Consider the following 18,979-nt stretch of genomic DNA (forward strand, 5'->3'; position numbering starts at 1 on the left):
TCACACACATTTTCAGCATTTTTTGTTTTATTTTTTAAAAAATTCACCAGGAAAAGAAATATTTGTGCGTGTGAATAGCTTAGAAAGGATTTTTAAAGTAAGACTAAAATTTCTATTATGCATTACCAACACACAATATGAAAACTACAGCAAATAGCTGGTTGAATTTCTAACAAAATACTGCAGTCTAAAAAGTCAGGATTCAAAGAAGAAATGAGTGAGTTTATTCTAACTGGTAGTTACACAGCATTCTTTATTCTTTTTTCACATCCATGATAATAAGTAACCCCTCACTAGCTGACAATACCATACTCCCAGTGAGGAGTTACATACACAAAGTTACAGAAGAAAAGGGTAAAATGTTATTAGTTTCTAGGGCTAAAGATAGATAAAACAAGCACCAAAGCTTTCTATCTTTCTAAGGGAAGATGTGTGAAAATGAGACAAGAATTAGCAGAGTGAGAAACATTGCAGTTTCTTAATAAATGTTATAGCTTGATAAAACTTACTACATATTTACATAAAAGGACGGACCTAAACAGAAAAAATTTGAACTAAACTATAGCATTGCTCCATTACCTCAGCCAACTGTCAAGACTCTGAAATCTGTGTTTCAAGGATCTTTTCATTATGAAGGTTAGAGAGACTGCTTCCTTCACAGTTAAGCCTATGGCATCATACAATAAAATATACAGGCAAGAATAATACTATCACCAACATCTTACATTCAGATGAGAGTCAGGGCACTAATGAGCCCTTGAAATAGTATGAAAAATTTTGTGCGTATGCATATTTTGGGAATGACAGGGGACAACACTTTTATCAGATTCTCAAAGGTATATGTGACCTAAAAAGTTGCAAGGACCACTTTGCAAAGCAACATCACATGCTTCATTTAACTTAATGTCACAATCCCGATTTTCCCATGAAGGTCTTTTTTACAGACTACACCAAACATTCTAAGAAAGATAAAATTTGCCCCCAAGGAGAAAAAAAATGATTTGGGGGATGTGAAAAAAATCTTAGATATCATAATAGTTTGTAGCCCTTACAGTACAAAAAGAGATATACAGTATATCAACGGTATTAAAATTTAATGGGAGTGGGGGTGGCTAAAAAGGGGGAAAAATGTCTAAATCGGCTCCTTGGGGAGGCAATAATGAAAGAACAGTTGAGAAACTCTGGTCTACACTAAGAAAACACAGAGCAACCGAGTAATAACTACAGAGTTACAGTGTAGAGTAACATGCAGGGTATGATTACCAGTCACAGAAGCAGAGCATAGCCTGTTTTTCTTTGCTCCTCACACAGCAAACCGCTCTACATACTATGGACTCTAAAAACAAGTTAATGAACAAACCAGTCCACTTGTTGAAAAAGCCTCTGAAATTTCAACATTTCTATTCTTACTACATTATTATTCCACAACACTTTGACATATTTAATAACAACAACAAATTTGTACAGTAATGAAAGACCACAACTTTAACAATTAAAATACTTACTTTCTTCCTGCATCCGAGCTAGAATCTGCACATCAGTTACATCATTTAGCTTATAATTGGATCCAATTGAATCTTCATCTAATTCTGAAGCACTTAATTCACTGTCTATAGAGGATTGAGGACTGAGTGGAGGATTTCTGTCTGACGAACTTTTCAAATTACCTTAAAAAAGAAAATGATTCAAACTTCAGCGAAACAAAAGTTGAATAAACATCTGTTGCAATTAACTTGATATTATATCTTTGGATTCAGTTGTTATTCTGCCTTTTCTGTTTATAAAATTCCCAAATGTTAAAATTAAAAATTGTCCTGATTAAGTATAAAGAGGGCTACAGAGACTCCTTCATATATAATGACAAATACAAAACACATTTTCTTATAGCTATAACTTATCTATATTCTTATGAAACAATTAAGTTTTCAAAACAGTACCTGGCAAGTAATTAATGTTCAATAATACATGCTATAGGATTTCAACTTTTACAAGGTAGCCAATGAAACTACTCTATAAATAGATTAATTTAAGATGTGTTTTCTCCTCCCAAATTCAGTCACTAGCAAATACCACCATCTTTTCCCTTGAATAAAGCACCTACTTTTCCTAAACAAGAAAGCTATAATTTGAGGAAAATCAGGACTCCTTAGAGATTTAGGAACAAACCAAAAAAAGAACACTAAGCTCATTTCTCCTACATTATGCCATGTTTACAAAATTCCTTCGCTAAACTAGTAATGGGGATCCAAGGAGTTCTCTGAAGTTAACTAGTGAAGCACAAAGATGGGATGAAGAAAATGACTGGATGAAAAATTCATTTTATCACTGTAAACCAAAAGGGGGATAGAAGACAGGTCAGAGGAATAAAGCATATACATATCCAAAAGACTCTAATTTGTTTCTAAGGAAATGCTTTCATCAGATCATCAACTTCTAATGAAGAATTTAAAAAATCCCAGGACTGTCACCAATATTTCTAATACAGATTTGAAACTTGTTTTCCAGAATTCTTCACCATAAGAGTCAGCTCCAACACGAATGGCACATAAAAAGAGCAAGAAGAATACGAAACAGTTTATGTTGTCAAGAAGAGCATAGTGCACATGATAGGAAAAGTACTATAAGGTCAGTCTCAAATAGTGCCTGAATAAAATTCTCTATATTAAACAAATACAACCTTTTTAGTACAACAGTCATGGGTGAAATAAGTAGCAAGTAACAACCTACGTACAGAACAAACTTCAGGGTCAATAAGTGATGAGACTAGGGAGTATACAAGTCAAAAGTTTGAGGTGGTTAATAATACTTTAATTTTTAAGGAAGCTATGATAATTAATCATACCAATAGCAGTAATAAGAGTAACTGAATGCTGAAATCTAAAGAACAGTAAGCTACAGAATAACAGTCTCAGTCACAGAACCACAGCAGAACATTCTTCCCCCAATTATAGCAATCTATCCCTCTCCCATATCATTTAGAGCTCTAAACACCCTCTTGGCACATTCATATACAGCCTTGTACTATTATTTAACTACAATATCAAAGCTTATTAAAACTCCTATTAGAAGAGTTTAACTCTGTAGCTTTTACAACCTAAGCAAGCTACTCAGTAAGCATCTACTGGTTAAAAAAATAAAGCCTGTGACGCTATTTTATCAAGCCACATTAAAAAACTTTTACACACATGCTAAAGAAAACTTTATGAATGTAACTTGGCTTATCTGTATCACTGGTGCCCAGTATCATACTACCTGGTGCTAAGTAGCACCTCAATGATATCTTCTCTAACCAGTTGGAGGTTTCATAAATAAAGGAACTTGAACTACTGATGAGTAAGTTATTTTCTGAGGCAGGGCAATAAGTTAAAAACCATTTCTTAATTACTCCATTTTGTCTCTCCTTACCTGAATTTCCAGGAAGTATTAGCTGTTTGACTATAGTAGGTCGCACTGGGGTTGAGGACGGAGAATTGAAACCACTGCTGTATGGGCTACTGGCATTTGGACTGTAAGGACTTGTGTAACTGATGGAGTTGAAAGGATTATTATACAAATTCTGCCTCTTGAGAGCTGCATTAATGACAAGGGGAAAAATCAAATTGAAGAAAAGGCTAATAACATCGCAAAAGTTTTCCTACTGGGGGACTTCCCTGGTGGCGGAGCGGTTAAGAATCCGCCTGCCAATGCAGGGGACAAGGGTTCGAGACCTGGTCCGGGAAGATTCCACATGCTGCGGAGCAACCAAGCCCGTGCGCCACAACTACTGAGCCTGTGCTCTAGAGCTTGCAAGCCACAACTACTGAGCCCATGTGCCACAACTACTGAAGCCCATGCACCTAGAGCCCATGCTCTGCAACAAGAGAAGCCACTGCAATGAGAAGCCCGCACACTGCAATGAAGAGTAGGCCCCACTCGCTCCAACTAGAGAAAGCCCGTGCGCAGCAACGAAGACCCACGCAGCCAAAAATTAAAAATATAAATAAAAATAAATTTATATAAAAAAAATTTTCCAATTAGGAAATTCAGTAAGTCATTATCTCAGTTTAAACACAGAAACATTTCTATAGTAGTGGAGAGAAATATATCACATTAATAATCCCAACAAAATATTTCCACTATCTTAAATTTTGTTATGCAAATAAAACAGGAGCCACACCAAACAGAAATAATACTATAGGAAGAATATCTCCTCAACAAATTATTCGTTACTAAATTAAGTTACTTCTATCTTGTTGGAAAGTTTATTCCAACTGTGTCAACCTTGAATGGCCTTTAAAAATAAAATGAATATAAAAGCATATTTGTGTTGTCTCATTTTTCTATAACAAACACATACTGCTAATAACAACAAAAAACTATGAAATAATGAGTTTTAAAAATAGTCGTTCCAAAGTTTGGATTTTTGAAAAAATAAAGCAATACTATTTAGGCCAGATTAAGGTCAAACATACAAGAATTCTTTTTTTAAAAAGAACCCACCCCCGCCCCATTTTCTGGACCAAGGAGAATACTTCTGCCAAAAAAGGGGAAAAATTTGTGCTATGCATATAAAAATATAAAAATAGTATGAAAGTAGGGCTAAGATATCAATTATATACAAGAAAAATTAATACTTAAAGTATTTTTTCTTTTCTTCACCCTATTCTAAAATCTACAGCTTATTCATATTTATGACCATCACCAAAGTACTATGCAGAATAAATACACAAATGTGACATGGTACTTCTTCTCAAGAGGCCTAAAGCCAAGTAGTGCAGGCAGAAAAAACAGTGATTTCAAGGCAAAATGAAATGAGTACTATCATAAAGGCGCAAAGAGGCTAATGGAAATGATGAGATAGGAGTAATTCATTACAACTGAGAGAAACTAGGTAGTAAGGCTTTTTGGAAGGAGAGGCACTGGAGCAGTCTTGAGAGGATAATTTGGTAGGACACTGAAGTGGGGAAAGTATATGTTTTCATCTGTGTCTATAACATAAACTAAAACCATGCCTTGAAAATGCATAGAGTGTCCAGGGAATAACAGTGAGTAATCTAGAAAGGTAAAGTTCATGGTGAGGGACAAAACAGAAACAACCAGCTGGGGCCAGGTCACAGGAGGCCTGGAATACTATGCTCAGGAGTCTGAAATTTGTTCAGTAGCAGTGATAACACCATCAGGGACTTTTGAGCAAGAGTAATATAATCCAATCAGCTTAAGGAAAAAAAACTGATGGAAATTCTAATGTTAAATAGATTAGACTGAACTAGGCAATAAAAGTGGCCAAAAAAAAAAAAGGAAGAAAAGGATAAATATTAAAAACCGGGGCTTCCCTGGTGGCGCAGTGGTTGGGAGTCCGCCTGCTGATGCAGGGGACACGGGTTCGTGCCCCAGTCCGGGAAGATCCCACATGCCTTGGAGCAGCTGGGCCCGTGAGCCATGGCCGCTGAGCCTGAGCGTCCGGAGCCTGTGCTCCGCAACAGGAGAGGCCACAACAGTGAGAGGCCTGCGTACCGCAAAAAAAACAAAAACAAAAACAAAAAAAAAACCTGGTAAGGATTTCTAAAGGGAAAAAACAATAAGATGTTTCTGAAGTTTCTGGTTTGCCTATAAGCAGAGCACTGGTTTTGGGAGGAGTAACACATGCTTTCTGTTTAGTTTTTTTGTTTAGTTGGATAGTGTGGTAAGTTGGTCAGTATAGTTTTCTACATATTTTTCTACATATTCACCATGAGACAAGACACCACGAAACATATTTAGTATGTAGCATGATCTCAATATATCAACCTGAGCAGAAATAGGGGTGTTCATTCCTTCCTATCTCTTTACTCTTCTATTTCCTTTGAAGCGCAGTCTCTCTTTATTTGGTTATTTAATCACTAGCATTTCAAGTTCTCAACTCTTTTATCTTCTCACTCTAAACCATATTCTTTTTCTTGAGAAATCTCATTCATACTCACAACATTAGTTATTATCTCTATTCCCCCAAATATCCATTATTTATATCTCCAGGCCTAAGTTTCCATGAGCTTCAGTCCCATATATGCTGCCCATTTAATGTTTTCCCTGAGGGTATGGCAAATGCACCCCAGAGCCAACAAGTCCAAATCCAAACTCATTATTTTCGAGCTAAAACAAATTCTCTTCCTGGGGTCTCTATCTCAGAATGATAACAACATTCATCCTATTACACAAGCTGGAAACCTAGAAATCACTGCTGATACTTTCTTCTCCCTCATTTCCTCATATTTGGTTCATTCCTTTTTCCTTTCACACCTTTTCATCTCCACTACGACCCTTTCCCCCCAACACACACTACCCAGCTATCATCATCAACCCTCCTCAAAAGCATCCTACGGTTCACTTTTGGCCCTCTCCAATCTACTCTCCATACTACAGCTAAGCATGTCCTCATCAACGTGCAAATCCTATCATTTCTTCTTCCTGCCAACACATACCATACCCTTGAATAAAACCCTTCAGTATCTTCCCATTGCTTTTAGAATATTAGAATAAAGTCCAAAACCTTTAACATGGTCTCTAAGGCCTTGCAGAGTCTGGCTCCTACATATTGTTCTGACTTCATGTCCAGTTCCTCATGTACACCAGGCTCCCTCCTATATGCTCCCAAAGGCCTCCCACAGAGCCTTTGCACACGCTGTTCTCACCACCTGGAACATTCTACTCCCTCTGTCGCCTTCCCCTTTAGCCCACTTAAATTTTCCTGAATCTTTAGGACTCAGGCCAAACATTACTTCCTGAAGTAAAATTCTAATTTCTCCAAGCTCAAAGCACTGTAGATCATTCTTTTATTACATATCACCAGTTATAAAAATTATTTTATTAACATGTTTCCCCTACTAGATGCCAAACTCCGTGAGTGCAGGTACAGTGTTAGTCTTTCTTCATCATGTATCTGCTACCCTTTCCCCAACGCCTGATACATAACAGGCTCTCAAAAAATATTGATTATATGCATAAATAAAGGAGATTAGTTTGAATAAAGATGATACTGGATATAGTATGAATGGATGAAATCATCAAAACAGAGAGAAATGGGGCAAAAGAGAGACCTGGGCAGATGGGGCGGGGGTGGGGGGAAGGCAGGAAGAATGGGAAGTTTAATGGGTACAGAATTTTAGTATGGGATAACAAAAAAGTTCTGGAGATAGAGAGTAGTGATGGCAATGTGAATGTACTTAATGCCACTGAACTGTATGAACTGTATATTTAAAAATGGTGAAAGTGGGAAATTTGTGCTATATAAATATTACTCCCCCCCCAAAACACACACAAAAAGATGGGCAGAGAAGGGAGAAACTTTAAAGAAGACTGAAAAGAAAACCGGAGGGAGAATAAGGGTAAAAAAGATAATGCGCTATCAAAAAAACAAGAGAAGAATATCTTAGGAACACGTGCTGGTACACTAAAGAGAAGCTGAGTATGATGGAGTAGAAAACGGCTGTGCTAGAATATAATAGCTAAGTTCCTAGGAAGCTTTGCCTTATCAAAAAAATACATTTAAAGAACAATCTTCCCTTTAACTTGGGAAAAGAGAGGTTTAGGACTACAAGGTTCAAACTTGCAACAGCCAAATTATTTTTCTTTAAATATATACAGCTATAGCTATTGCTCTGTGCATACAGCTATAAAATCTAAACACTGTTAAGCAGATCCAGTACTTGATTACACCTAGTTTTGGTTCAAGAGTAACAGCTTTTCTTACATGCTCCTACTATCTTTAATGCCTTTGTTATAATAAAGCAAAAAGCTACTCACTCCAATTGCTACTTTTGAAGTGCAACAGCTTTGGTTTTCTCTCCTATGTCCATCCCATACATTATTTTCTTATAATAACCACTGCTCCTGCCACAACAAACTACTATATGACAGTTTAACTGTGTAGGCTCCCCCCTGCTTCCCCTGACCATTTGCAGCTTACACTCTAAAAAATAGCACGTACCTCAATAACAAAACCAAAAAAAAGCAATTTTAAGGACATGGCTGCCAAGTAAACACAAAGCAAAACTCTATTTAGGATTAGTAATCATGCATCAATCTTTTACTACATGAGCATTCCAGGAAATTGATATTCTTTTTTTTTTTTTTTGGCCTCGCTGCGAGGCTTGCAGTATCTTAGTTCCCTGACCAGGGACTGAACCAGGGCCCCAGCACTGAAAGCGTTGAGTACTATCCACCGGACCCCCAAGGAATTCCCAGAAACTGATATTCTTTTTTTTAATTTTTAAATTTTTTTTGAAACATATTTTTAAAAGATAGAGAGTAATTCCAAGAAAGAGTCAATAATATTTTTCCTACATTTCTAACACACTGGCATGCTACATTAAATGCCATAAACAGCGACACATTTTGTCAGCTTTGTGAATGCTATTAAACAATAGAACATAAAAGCAGTTTAACTTAAAATGCCAAGTTAAAAAAAAAAAAAAGAGGGGAAATGAATACATTTACTAAGCACTACCATGAGCCAGAAAAACATGCTAGGCTCTTTCAACATTATCATTTAATCCTTAAATAACACTTACAGGGTTCATCATGCTTATAAGAAAACTGAGCTTACAGAAGTTAAATAATTCGCAGAGTCACATAGCAACAAAGTGACAGAGTGAGAATGAGGGCTCTTTGGTTCTCAACTTGTATCTTTCTACCACATCAGAATTTCCCTGAGGCTGGTGAGATGATTTTAGATGATATCAGACAAAACATTTTTTAAAAATAATTATTTATTTTAGCTTGCACCAGAAAAAACCTTATTACATAAAATCCATTATTTCATGGATATTTTTTAGGATGAAGCTAAATAAAAATACGGAGATTTTTTTTAAAGGCTATTAAGAAAATAACAGAACAGGGTTATGTGCATATGGCAAAAACTCACGATGGCATGCACAATGTGATTTGGAAAACACCCCCCAAGCAAAGAACTGCCTTCCTAAAAACATACCAGTCAACATTTATCTGTTTTTTGATTAAAGAAAGCAAAGAGATGAAGTTACAAGTAAAATTATAGACATACCTGACATAGTTTGATCAAGTTTGTGGATAAGAGACTTTTTAGCACATTCAACATCAGGACTTGGGTAATCCAAAACTTGCCTGCACCAAACTAAAGGACTAACTGATTTCTGCATTGGTGTAAGTTTTTTCTTTGGTGATGAATACAGCCTAGAAGAAAACAAAAAACAAAAACAAAAAAGGGTAATGTTAATTATTAAGCACAAGGTTATAAAATAGGGATCCTTTGGAACAGATTTAAATTGGGGGATGGGGAGTAAAAATGATGGAGTATGTTTAAAATCACCCACATTTACTTTCTGCACAGGAAGAAAACGACACTACAATCATCAATATAAGCCCAAATCTCAACTATTAAATGAACCCAAATGAGGCCAACTGTCCAGTCCTAAAATGTGTCTTATTTTTCTCTTTTACTCTCATTTCAAAAACTATGAAGAAACATGTCTTTATAATATTTTATTCTGTTTTCAATAGTTCTTAACTCCCTAATATAACCATATCATTAAGTCCTGTCTAGAAGGCAGATAAATACCTTGCTTTCCAACTCCCAGTTCCCTTCCTACCACAAACCACACATTCACCATTAGTAATGTATTCCTTTTACTTAAGCAGTACCCACTCTGTAGCCCTTTTTTCAAATGATACGTCAGAGAAAAGCAATACATTAAAAAATCCTTAATAACAATATGAATCAATTTATGAAATTACTTCAGTTTCAGTAAAGAAGAAAGGAAAAGTATTTTATAAGCTCCTGGGGAAGGTATATAAAAACAAAAAGGTGAGAAGATACTTCCTACTTCATTTGTTTTTCCTCAGATTAGTTCAGATTACATCAATTGATGTTAATTTACTTCAAATGTGACTCTATATGAAAAATGTGAAGTTACTTGAATTCTAACCAGAGTGGTTTCCAAATTAAGACACTTAAGTGAAATCTATGATGTAAACAAAATTATTGCACTTCCAGATGGATGGGATGTAAAATCAGCTCCTTTACTGCACCTGACTAACTCATGGAGGATGGGGAAAAGGGAGAAAAAGTGCCCCATCTGACATTGCCTCCTCCTGTCTTGTTGATGCTGCATAGAGGTGGAGGTTCAGCTCTCCCACTGGGCCTCTATGACTTAATTTTAGCAGAAATAGGGGAATAAAGCAATATTTTTCAAGTTTTCTTGACAAGTAAAATCTTGACAATCTCAACTTATAAGTTACATTAGCCATCAATAAATTGGCTGTGTCCATCAGAGAACAGTCCCTCTTGACTGAACTGTATATTATTATTTAAGAAATTCAAAAGCATCAGTGAAAAAAATGTTTTTAGTAGGCAAATTGATAAGGGTAGGAAATAAAAAAAGATGGAAGAATACAAAATTACTCTTAAATTTTTAGCTGTTGTAACTGAAAGAATTATAGTGCCATTGACAAAAACAGGAAAGCTACCTACCATTCACCTGGTATAGGCGAGATTATGATGTTTTAAACTGATTTTGAATTATTGATGTTTTATTCATTTAGTTTATAGTAGTTTCTGTATTTTTAAAGATGCTAAAAGTACCCTACAACTTTTTTTAAAAACAGCCTTTTCAAGATGTAATTTACATGCCATAAAATTTGCCTGTGTAATTTCTGCACCATAAAATTCATTGTATAATTTGATGAATTTAGTATTTAGTTACCCGAACCATCACCACCATGTAATTTTAGAACATTTTTGTCACCCTAAAAAGAAACCCCCTTTCCGTTTCTACCTCCAGCCCTAGGCAGTAACAAATCTGCTTTCTGCTCCATGTTCTTTTCTAGACATTTCATATAAACAGAATCATACAATGTGTGTTTTGTGTGTCTGGCTTCTTTCACATGAATTGCCAAAATGTGAAAGAAAGAGTGATACACACTACTATATATAACTAATAAGGACCTACTGTATAGCACAGACTATAGTAGAGACAATGTTTTGTAATGGCATCTATGGGAAAAGAATATAAATGGACATACATGTATGTATAACTGATTCATTTTGCTGTACACCTGAAACACAATACTGTAAATCAACTATACTCCAATTTAAAAAAAAAAACAAAAACAAAAAAGCCCAACATTTCCTAAAAGTTCTCAACACAAGGAAAACAATAATTTTCTTCTTCTTCCCCCCCTCTTTTGTATCTATATGAGATGATGAATGTTAAATAAACTTATTGTGGTAATCATCTTGCAAAATACGTAAGTAATGTCATTATGCTGTACACCTTAAACTTATACAGTACTGTATCTCAATTATATCTCAATAAAACTAAAAAAAAAAGGAGTAAGCATTGCTACAAACACTACCAATATTAAAAGAATTGTAAGGAATATTTTGAAGAACTTTACGCCAACAAAACAGATAGACTGGAAGACTGGATAGACAAATTCCTAGAAAGATACAAGTTATCAAATGGGACTCAAGAAGAAATAGAGACTCTGAAGAGATTTATAAAAATAAATTGAATTAGTAATGAGAAATCTTCCTGTAAAGAAAAGCCCAGGCCCAGATGCCTTCACTTATTAATTTTATCAATACTAAGGAAAAGTAATGCCAATCCTATACAAACTCTTTCAGAAAATAGATCTAATGGTAAAAGACTGAATGCTTCTCCTAAGACTGGGAACAAAGTTAAGGATGCACACTATCAACATCTCTATTCAATGTGGTACTACAGTGTCTAGCCAGTGCAGAAAGGCAAGAACAAGAAATTAAGGCATCCATGTGGGAAAGAAAAAAGTAAAATTGTCTTTATTCACAGACAGTATGATCCTGTACATAGAAAATCCTTTGTAGGAATCTACTGAAAGCAAACGAAATCAACTAGACTTAATTAATGTGTTTAGCAAGGTCACAGGATATGAGATCAACAGGCCAAAAAAAAAAAAAAATCAACTTATTTCTATATATCAATGAACTTAAATATGAAATAAATATAACAATTCCATTCACAAGAGCATCAAAAAGAATACTTACGAATAAATTTAACAAATGAAGTGCAAGAGTTGTACACCGAAAACAATAAAACATTGCTGAGAGAAATGAAAGAAGACTTAAATAAATGGAGAGATGTACCATGTTCCTAGATCTGAAGACTCAGTGTTGTCAAGATGTCAATTCTTCCAAACTGATCAGCAGAATACAATCCCTACAAAAATGTCAGCAGGCATTTTTATAGAAATGGACAACCTAATTCTAAAAGTTACATGAAAATGTAAAGACAAAGAATGGCCAGAAGAATTCTGAAAATGAACAATCTTTAAAAAATTTTAAAATCTCTGGTCTTGCTCCCTTCCAATCCATTCTATATATTGCAGCCAAATTGTTTTCTGAAATATGAATCTGACTATTAATATTCCTCTGCTAAAAATTCTATGCCAGTTTCCTTTTGCCCTTATGATAGTTTTTCCAAAACACAGCCCCCATGGCCCTTGAAACACAGCAATGATCTAACTGTTGCAGTACCTTTTTTTTTTTAGCTACATTTCTCACCCTTCTCCACCACTCAAATCTAAATAATAGCCATATGGTACTAAATTCTACTCCTGAAAAGCCCAACACTTTTGCTTCTAGGTCATTTTGTGCATGCTGTTCCCCTTGCCTTAAACAAACTCAATTCCACTTCTTGGTTACCTCACCCTCCCTTGCCCAACTTCGGCCAGCCCATTAGTACTTTCTACGAAGTCTCAACTTAAATGTCCCTTCTTCAAGGAAACCTTCCTTAAGTACCTGTCATAAGACTATATTAGGGGCTTCCCTGGTGGCGCAGTGGTTAAGAATCCACCTGCCAATGCAGGGGACACGGGTTTGAGCCCTGGTCCGGGAAGATCCCACATGCTGCGGAGCAACTAAGCCCGTGCACCAAAACTACTGAGCCCTCGTGCCACAACTACTGAAGCCCGAGAGCCTAGAGCCCATGCTCCGCGACAAGAGAAGCCACTGCAATAAGAAGCATGCGCACCAACACAAAGAGTAGCCCCCGCTTGCCGCAACTAGAGAAAGCCTGCGCTCAGCAACAAAGAACCAATGCAGCCAAAAATAAATAAATAAATAAAAATTTAAAAATGTGTTACGGGGCAATAAAAATGCTACAATATGGATAAACCACAAAAACATTAAACTAAGTAAAAGAAGTCAGCCACAAAAGACCACATACTGCATGATACCATTCATATGGAATGTCTAGAATAGGCAAATCTATGAGACAAAATAGATTGGTGGTTGCCCAGGGATGGGAGAGGGGATGGGGAGAGAGAAATGGGAAATGACTACTAATGGGTACAAAGATCCTTTCTGGGATACTGAAAATATTCTAAACCAAGATTATGGTCATGGTTGTACTACTCTGTAAATATACTAGAAATCACTCAATACTAAAAACAGGTGAATTTTATGTATGTAAATTCTATCTTAATAAAGCTGTTAAAAAAATGTTAGAAATAATTGGTCTCTCAAGATGTTGCTTTTTCCCTTAGGACAATTATTACAAAGGAATTAAACACCATTAAATATAATTTATGTCTATTGTTAATAGTGAGAGAACTAGTAAAGATGTAATTAAGAATATGAATGTTATGAAACTGATCATAACAAATCATATTTTGTCCGATATGTCACACATACCTGTATAATATGACTGGTGATAAAAACAACTAAGAATATAACTATTTTGTAAAAGTAACAACTTTAGGGACTTCCCTGGTGGCGCAGTGGTTAAGAATCTGCCTGCCAATGCAGGAGACACAGGTTTGATCCCTGGTCCAGGAGGATTCCACATGCCGTGGAGCAACTAAGCTCGTGAGCCACAACTACTGAGCCTGTGCTCTAGAGCCTGAGCCACAGCTACTGAACCTGTGTGCCGCAGCTACTGAGGCTCACGTGCCTAGAGCCCGTGCTCAGCAACAAGAGAAGCCACTGCAATGAGAAATGAGAAGCCCGCGCACCGCAACGAAGAGTAGCCCCCGCCCACAACTAGAGAAAGCCCGCGCGCAGCACTGAGGACCCAACGCAGCCAAAAATTAAAAAACAAAACAAAACAAAAAAAGTTTAATAATATAGAAATGTATAAATGTAAGGAGTGATAATAACCTCCCTCCCCCTACCAATTCTATCCTCTCAAGTTATTTACAGTTTGCAGTATGTCTCTTGGGACTTTTTTATGCATACACATAGCAGACATATTATTAAAAGACAGAGATAGGATGGGAAATTGGAGACACTTTACTGAATTTATAGTAACCACAGTAATCACTTTTCATGCTGCAGTCAGCTGAAAGTAGGCTAATAAAGCTAAGAACAACAAAGAATTAACTTTATTTAAAGTAAAAATAAAAATTATATCAAAACTGTTATTGAAATAAATTTCTGTAGATTGGTATGGAAACTTTTTCACAGGCTAAGGAAAATCATCAGATTTTAATACCTCAAAATCATACTTCTCTATTTACTGAGTAAGGTGTATTCAACGCAAAAGAAAAGAGCCTCTGTCTTCACAAAGTTCAACGTATATTCCCTGCAATAGTAATGACATTTACAGACTTATATATTTGCATCTGAATGAACCCTGAACAAAACACCAATGATTACAATGTTTTTTAAGTGCATATGAAAAAAGATAAAGGAAACATAACAAAGTAAGTTCAAAGTGGCCATTTTGAGATTGTAATTTTGTTTCTATTCTTATAATTTTATGGGGTTTTTTTTCAGATTGGAAATTTGAATTTATTTTTATTATTTATTTATTTTTAATTTTTATTTTATATTGGAGTATAGTTGATTTACAATGTTGTGTTAGTTTCAGGTGTACAGCTAAGTGATTCAGTTATACATATACGTATATCCATTATTTTCATATTCTTTTCCCATATAGGTTATTACAGGATATTGAGTAGAGTTCCCTGTGCTATACAGTAGGTCCTTGATTACCTACTTTATACATAGTAGAGTGTATATGTTAATCCCAAACTCCTAATTTATCCCTTCCCCCGACATTTCCCCTTCGGTAACCACAGGTTTGTTTTCGAAGTCTGTGAGTCTGCTTCTGTTTTGTAAATAAGTTCATTTTTATCACTTTTTTTTTAGATTCCACATATAAGTGATATCATATATTTGTCTTTCTCTGCCCAACTTACTTCACTTAGTATGATAATCTCTAGGTCCATCCGGAAAGGCTTGAATTTTTTTTTAAATTTTTTATTCAAGTGTAGTTGATTTACAACGTTATGTTAGCGTACAGCAAAGTGAATCAGTTATACATATACATATATCTGCTCTTTTTTAGATTCTTTTCCCATATAGGTCATTACAGAGTATTGAGTAGCATTCCCTGTACTATTCAGTAGGTCAAGGAAAGGCTTATATTTAAATCAGGGTGATGGAAAGGCTTAAAGGTCTGCCCAGAATGTGGAATCAATGGATCAGAGTTGGTGGTCTGTGGAGTAACTTCTTCAGAAAAGGCACTGGGAACAAGACCAAGGGTTGAGTAAAGACGGACAGATATGTCAAAGGGGTATTGCAGAAGGCTAAAGTTGGTTAGCTACACAAGGGAGCAGAGGAACAAGAAATAGATGTATGTTGAACTCATTTACTGTTTTTTTTAAGTTAATTTTGATTGGAGTATAGCTGCTTTACAATGTTGTGTTAGTTTCTGCTATACAGCAAAGTTAATCAGTTATACGTACACATATATCCTCTCCTTTTTTAGATTTCCTTCCCATTTAGGTCACCACAGAGCATTGAGTAGAGTTCCCAGTGCTATACAGTATGTTCTCATTAGTTACCTATTTTACACATAGTAGTGTATATAAGTCAATCCCAATCTCCCAATTCATTCCACACCCCCCTTCCCGCCTTGGTATCCATAAGTTTGTTCTCCACATCTGTGTCTCTATTTCTGCTTTGCAAATAAGTTCATCTGTACCATTTTCTAGATTCCACATATAAGAGATATTATATGCTATTTGTTTTTCTCTTTCTGACTTATTTCACTTTATATGACAGTCTCTAGGTCTATCCACATCTCTACAAATGGCACTATTTCATTCCTTTTTATGGCTGAGTAATATTCCATTGTATATGTTTTTTTTTAAACTTTCATTAATAAAAGTATCTTTGGCCATACCCACACCTAAATATAATTTAATAAACTATTAGGATACCTTGCTTTATAATGATTTAACAACCTTCCTGAGTCAATGTGAAATAATAATTAATGTTATTATTAATCAAGGGCTTATTACATGCCAGGCATGGTTTCAGTATTTATTTATTTATTTATTTATTTTGGCTGCACCAGATTTTAGTTCCCCAACAAGGGATTGAGCCCAGCCCCCCAGCATTAGGAGTTCAGAGTCTTGCCCACTGGACCACCAGGGAAGTTCCTCAGTATTTAAAATATACTAACCCTTTCAATCTTCCCAATAAGCTTATGAGATAGGTACTAATATAATCCCTGTTTTACAGATGAGGTCAATGAGGCACAGTGAGCTAAATGACTTGTCCAAGGTGACATAGCTGTTAAGTGGCAAAACCAGGATTGCTTCAGAACCTAAGCTCTTAACTTTACCAACTAATACTTTACATACTTTACCAACTAATACATTGTTCTAAAAGAATGTACAAGATCCTTGACTTAAAGGCTTCAATATAGTAATCATTCTAATGGCCTCCTGCTGTTCCCTGCTCTCTTCTAAGCCTTATGAACCACAAAATATAAAGTTGTAATAGATCCCACTATTAAATACAATAAAAAAAATCACAACTCAATTGAAGAAAAATATCTTCAGTTCATATGTAGTAAGAGTCTTTTTGAAATTTTAGTAATAAATAATAGTGGTAATTATTTACAAGGCAAATTCATTAATAAAGTCTTAGAACAGTTTACAAGCCCTGAAGTGACAATAGCTGCAGGGCAGGATACAGATATAAACTGCTGGTATGATAGCAGAACACAACATGGTGAATCAACAAACAGGGCAGAGCAAGCAGAACAGACTGAAGAAAAGTTTTAAAGTAGTAAATCCCAAACTTTTAGACAGTGACACTCTATGCTTCCATTTTCATTTCATGAGTCTCTTGATTCTCATTCTGGTATGGCATGGGTTTTTTAATTTTAAGAGTATCAAAACAATTTTGATATTCCTTGGGATGCCACAAAACTGAGGTTGGAAATTACTTCTTTAAAGAGACAAACATCTAGTGTTGAGGCATAATTGTGTACTGCTGGGAGACCAGCTGGGAGTGTGGCAATCAGAAAATGAGTTGTTTTGTTTTGAGAAAAGACATGAGGAAGACTGGAAGTCTCAAACTATACCAGACTGCAAATTGTGGCAAGAGCTGCAAAGAAAGAGACAGTTTTAATGTATATTGACTAATACATATCTGCTTAGCTACAATTGCATACATAGATAGCAATTACAAAAAAATAAATAATTAAATAAAATATCAGGTAATTAAAGTGCTAAAGAAAATTTGGCAATATCTTTACGCTACGCCACAGTAGGAAGAGAGAATACACTATACTCTGCTTATGGAACTAAAGTTAATATTAAGACCAGCCCAGGGACTTCCCTGGTGGCGTAGTGGTTAAGAGTCCACCTGCTCATGCAGGGGACATGGGTTTGAGCCCTGGTCTGGGAAGATCCCACATGCTGCGGAGCAACTAAGCCCGTGTGCCACAACTACTGAGCCCGTGTGCCACAACTACTGAAACCCGCGTGCCTAGAGCCCGTGCTCTGCAACAAGAGAAGCCACCACAATGAGAAGCCCGTGCACTGCAACGAAGAGTAGCCCCTGCTCTCCGCAACTAGAGAAAGTCCGCACACAGCAATGAAGACCCAATGCAGCCAAAAATAAATAAATAAATTTATTAAAAGCAAAAAACCTTTAAAGAAAAAAAAAAGGCAACCCAGACATTCTCTTTTCTCTCTCTTTTTTTTTTTTTTTTTTTTAAGTTTTTGGCCATCCTGAATGGCATGTGGGATCTTAGTTCCCCCAACCAGGGATCGAACCCCGCATCCCTTGCAGTGGGAGTGTGGTGTCTTAATCACTGGACCACAAGGGAAGTCCCATCTCTTCTCTTTTTCTTTTGAGTTACATAGAAAGATAAGAATGGGTATGTGAGGATTCCTTATTATTAAAGTGTACGGGATACCAAGATGGTTAAAATGCATAAAATACATTTGGGGGGATGGGGGAAAGTAGTTGTGTGTGTATATATAAGCTATATATAATTGTTTAACTCTCTCTCATATAGCATTCCAAGCATCTCAGGGACAGGAATATTTCACATCATTCCTTATGCCTCACCCTCACCCCCAAAGAAAACTGCCTGGCACACAGTATTATAGAAACGGAACACCATATTGCAGAATGAATGAAGGAAATAATTATACAAAAATTCATAATAGAGTACTGCCTTTTTCCTGAAAAATTATAATCATGGAAATTCTACAGTTATACTTGATGTACCAGTTGGGGACCCCAGTTGTAAGATCAGCAGAACTAAATTCTTCCTGTTTTAATTCATATCCATTTCTACCCTCCTCATTCCTTTCAAAATACCCATAACCACTGACCAGGATCTCTCTCAAGTGACAGTAATCAAATTATCCCAGTGTCTTTAAGAGGCTAAATTTAACCTATTCTCCAGTCCCTTAACTTTCTTCCCTTTCCTACTAGTTTTCTCAAGATCACTTATTCATTACCAAAGCTAGAAGTGATGACATGAGGATCTGAAAATACACATTATAAGTGTAAAACCTGAGCTCTTCACACACTTCCTACATCACATTATTTTTGTTATTTTATCAACTGCTGCCTCACAAGATATAACCATATATTTATTCCTACTATTTTATGTTTACCAGAAACTTTTTTTTTATTATTGGGTTTTTTTTGGCCTTGCCACGTTGGTAGTGAAAGTGCTGATGAGTCCTAACC

General features: G+C 35.9%; 1 protein-coding gene across 4 annotated transcripts in view; it reads right to left on the reverse strand.

Moving 5' to 3' along the window:
- The window catches only part of SLAIN2 (SLAIN motif family member 2), an 80,796-nt gene that overhangs the window by 37,859 nt on the left and 23,958 nt on the right, over positions 1 to 18,979 (reverse strand). For 3 of the 4 annotated variants that reach the window (XM_029235397.1, XM_029235396.1, XM_029235400.1), the window contains exons 2-4: positions 9,017 to 9,165; positions 3,406 to 3,570; positions 1,506 to 1,667 (exon numbers count right to left, since the gene is read on the reverse strand). In XM_029235397.1, the coding sequence (XP_029091230.1) occupies positions 1,506 to 1,667; positions 3,406 to 3,570; positions 9,017 to 9,165 (476 nt within the window). The remainder of the gene's footprint in view (positions 1 to 1,505; positions 1,668 to 3,405; positions 3,571 to 9,016; positions 9,166 to 18,979) is intronic. The other variant, XM_029235399.1, reaches the window with a different exon arrangement.

Source organism: Monodon monoceros, unplaced genomic scaffold (assembly GCF_005190385.1).
Source record: "Monodon monoceros isolate NGI ecotype Baffin Bay Population unplaced genomic scaffold, NGI_Narwhal_1 Super_Scaffold_20, whole genome shotgun sequence".
Taxonomy (NCBI): Eukaryota; Metazoa; Chordata; class Mammalia; order Artiodactyla; family Monodontidae; genus Monodon; species Monodon monoceros.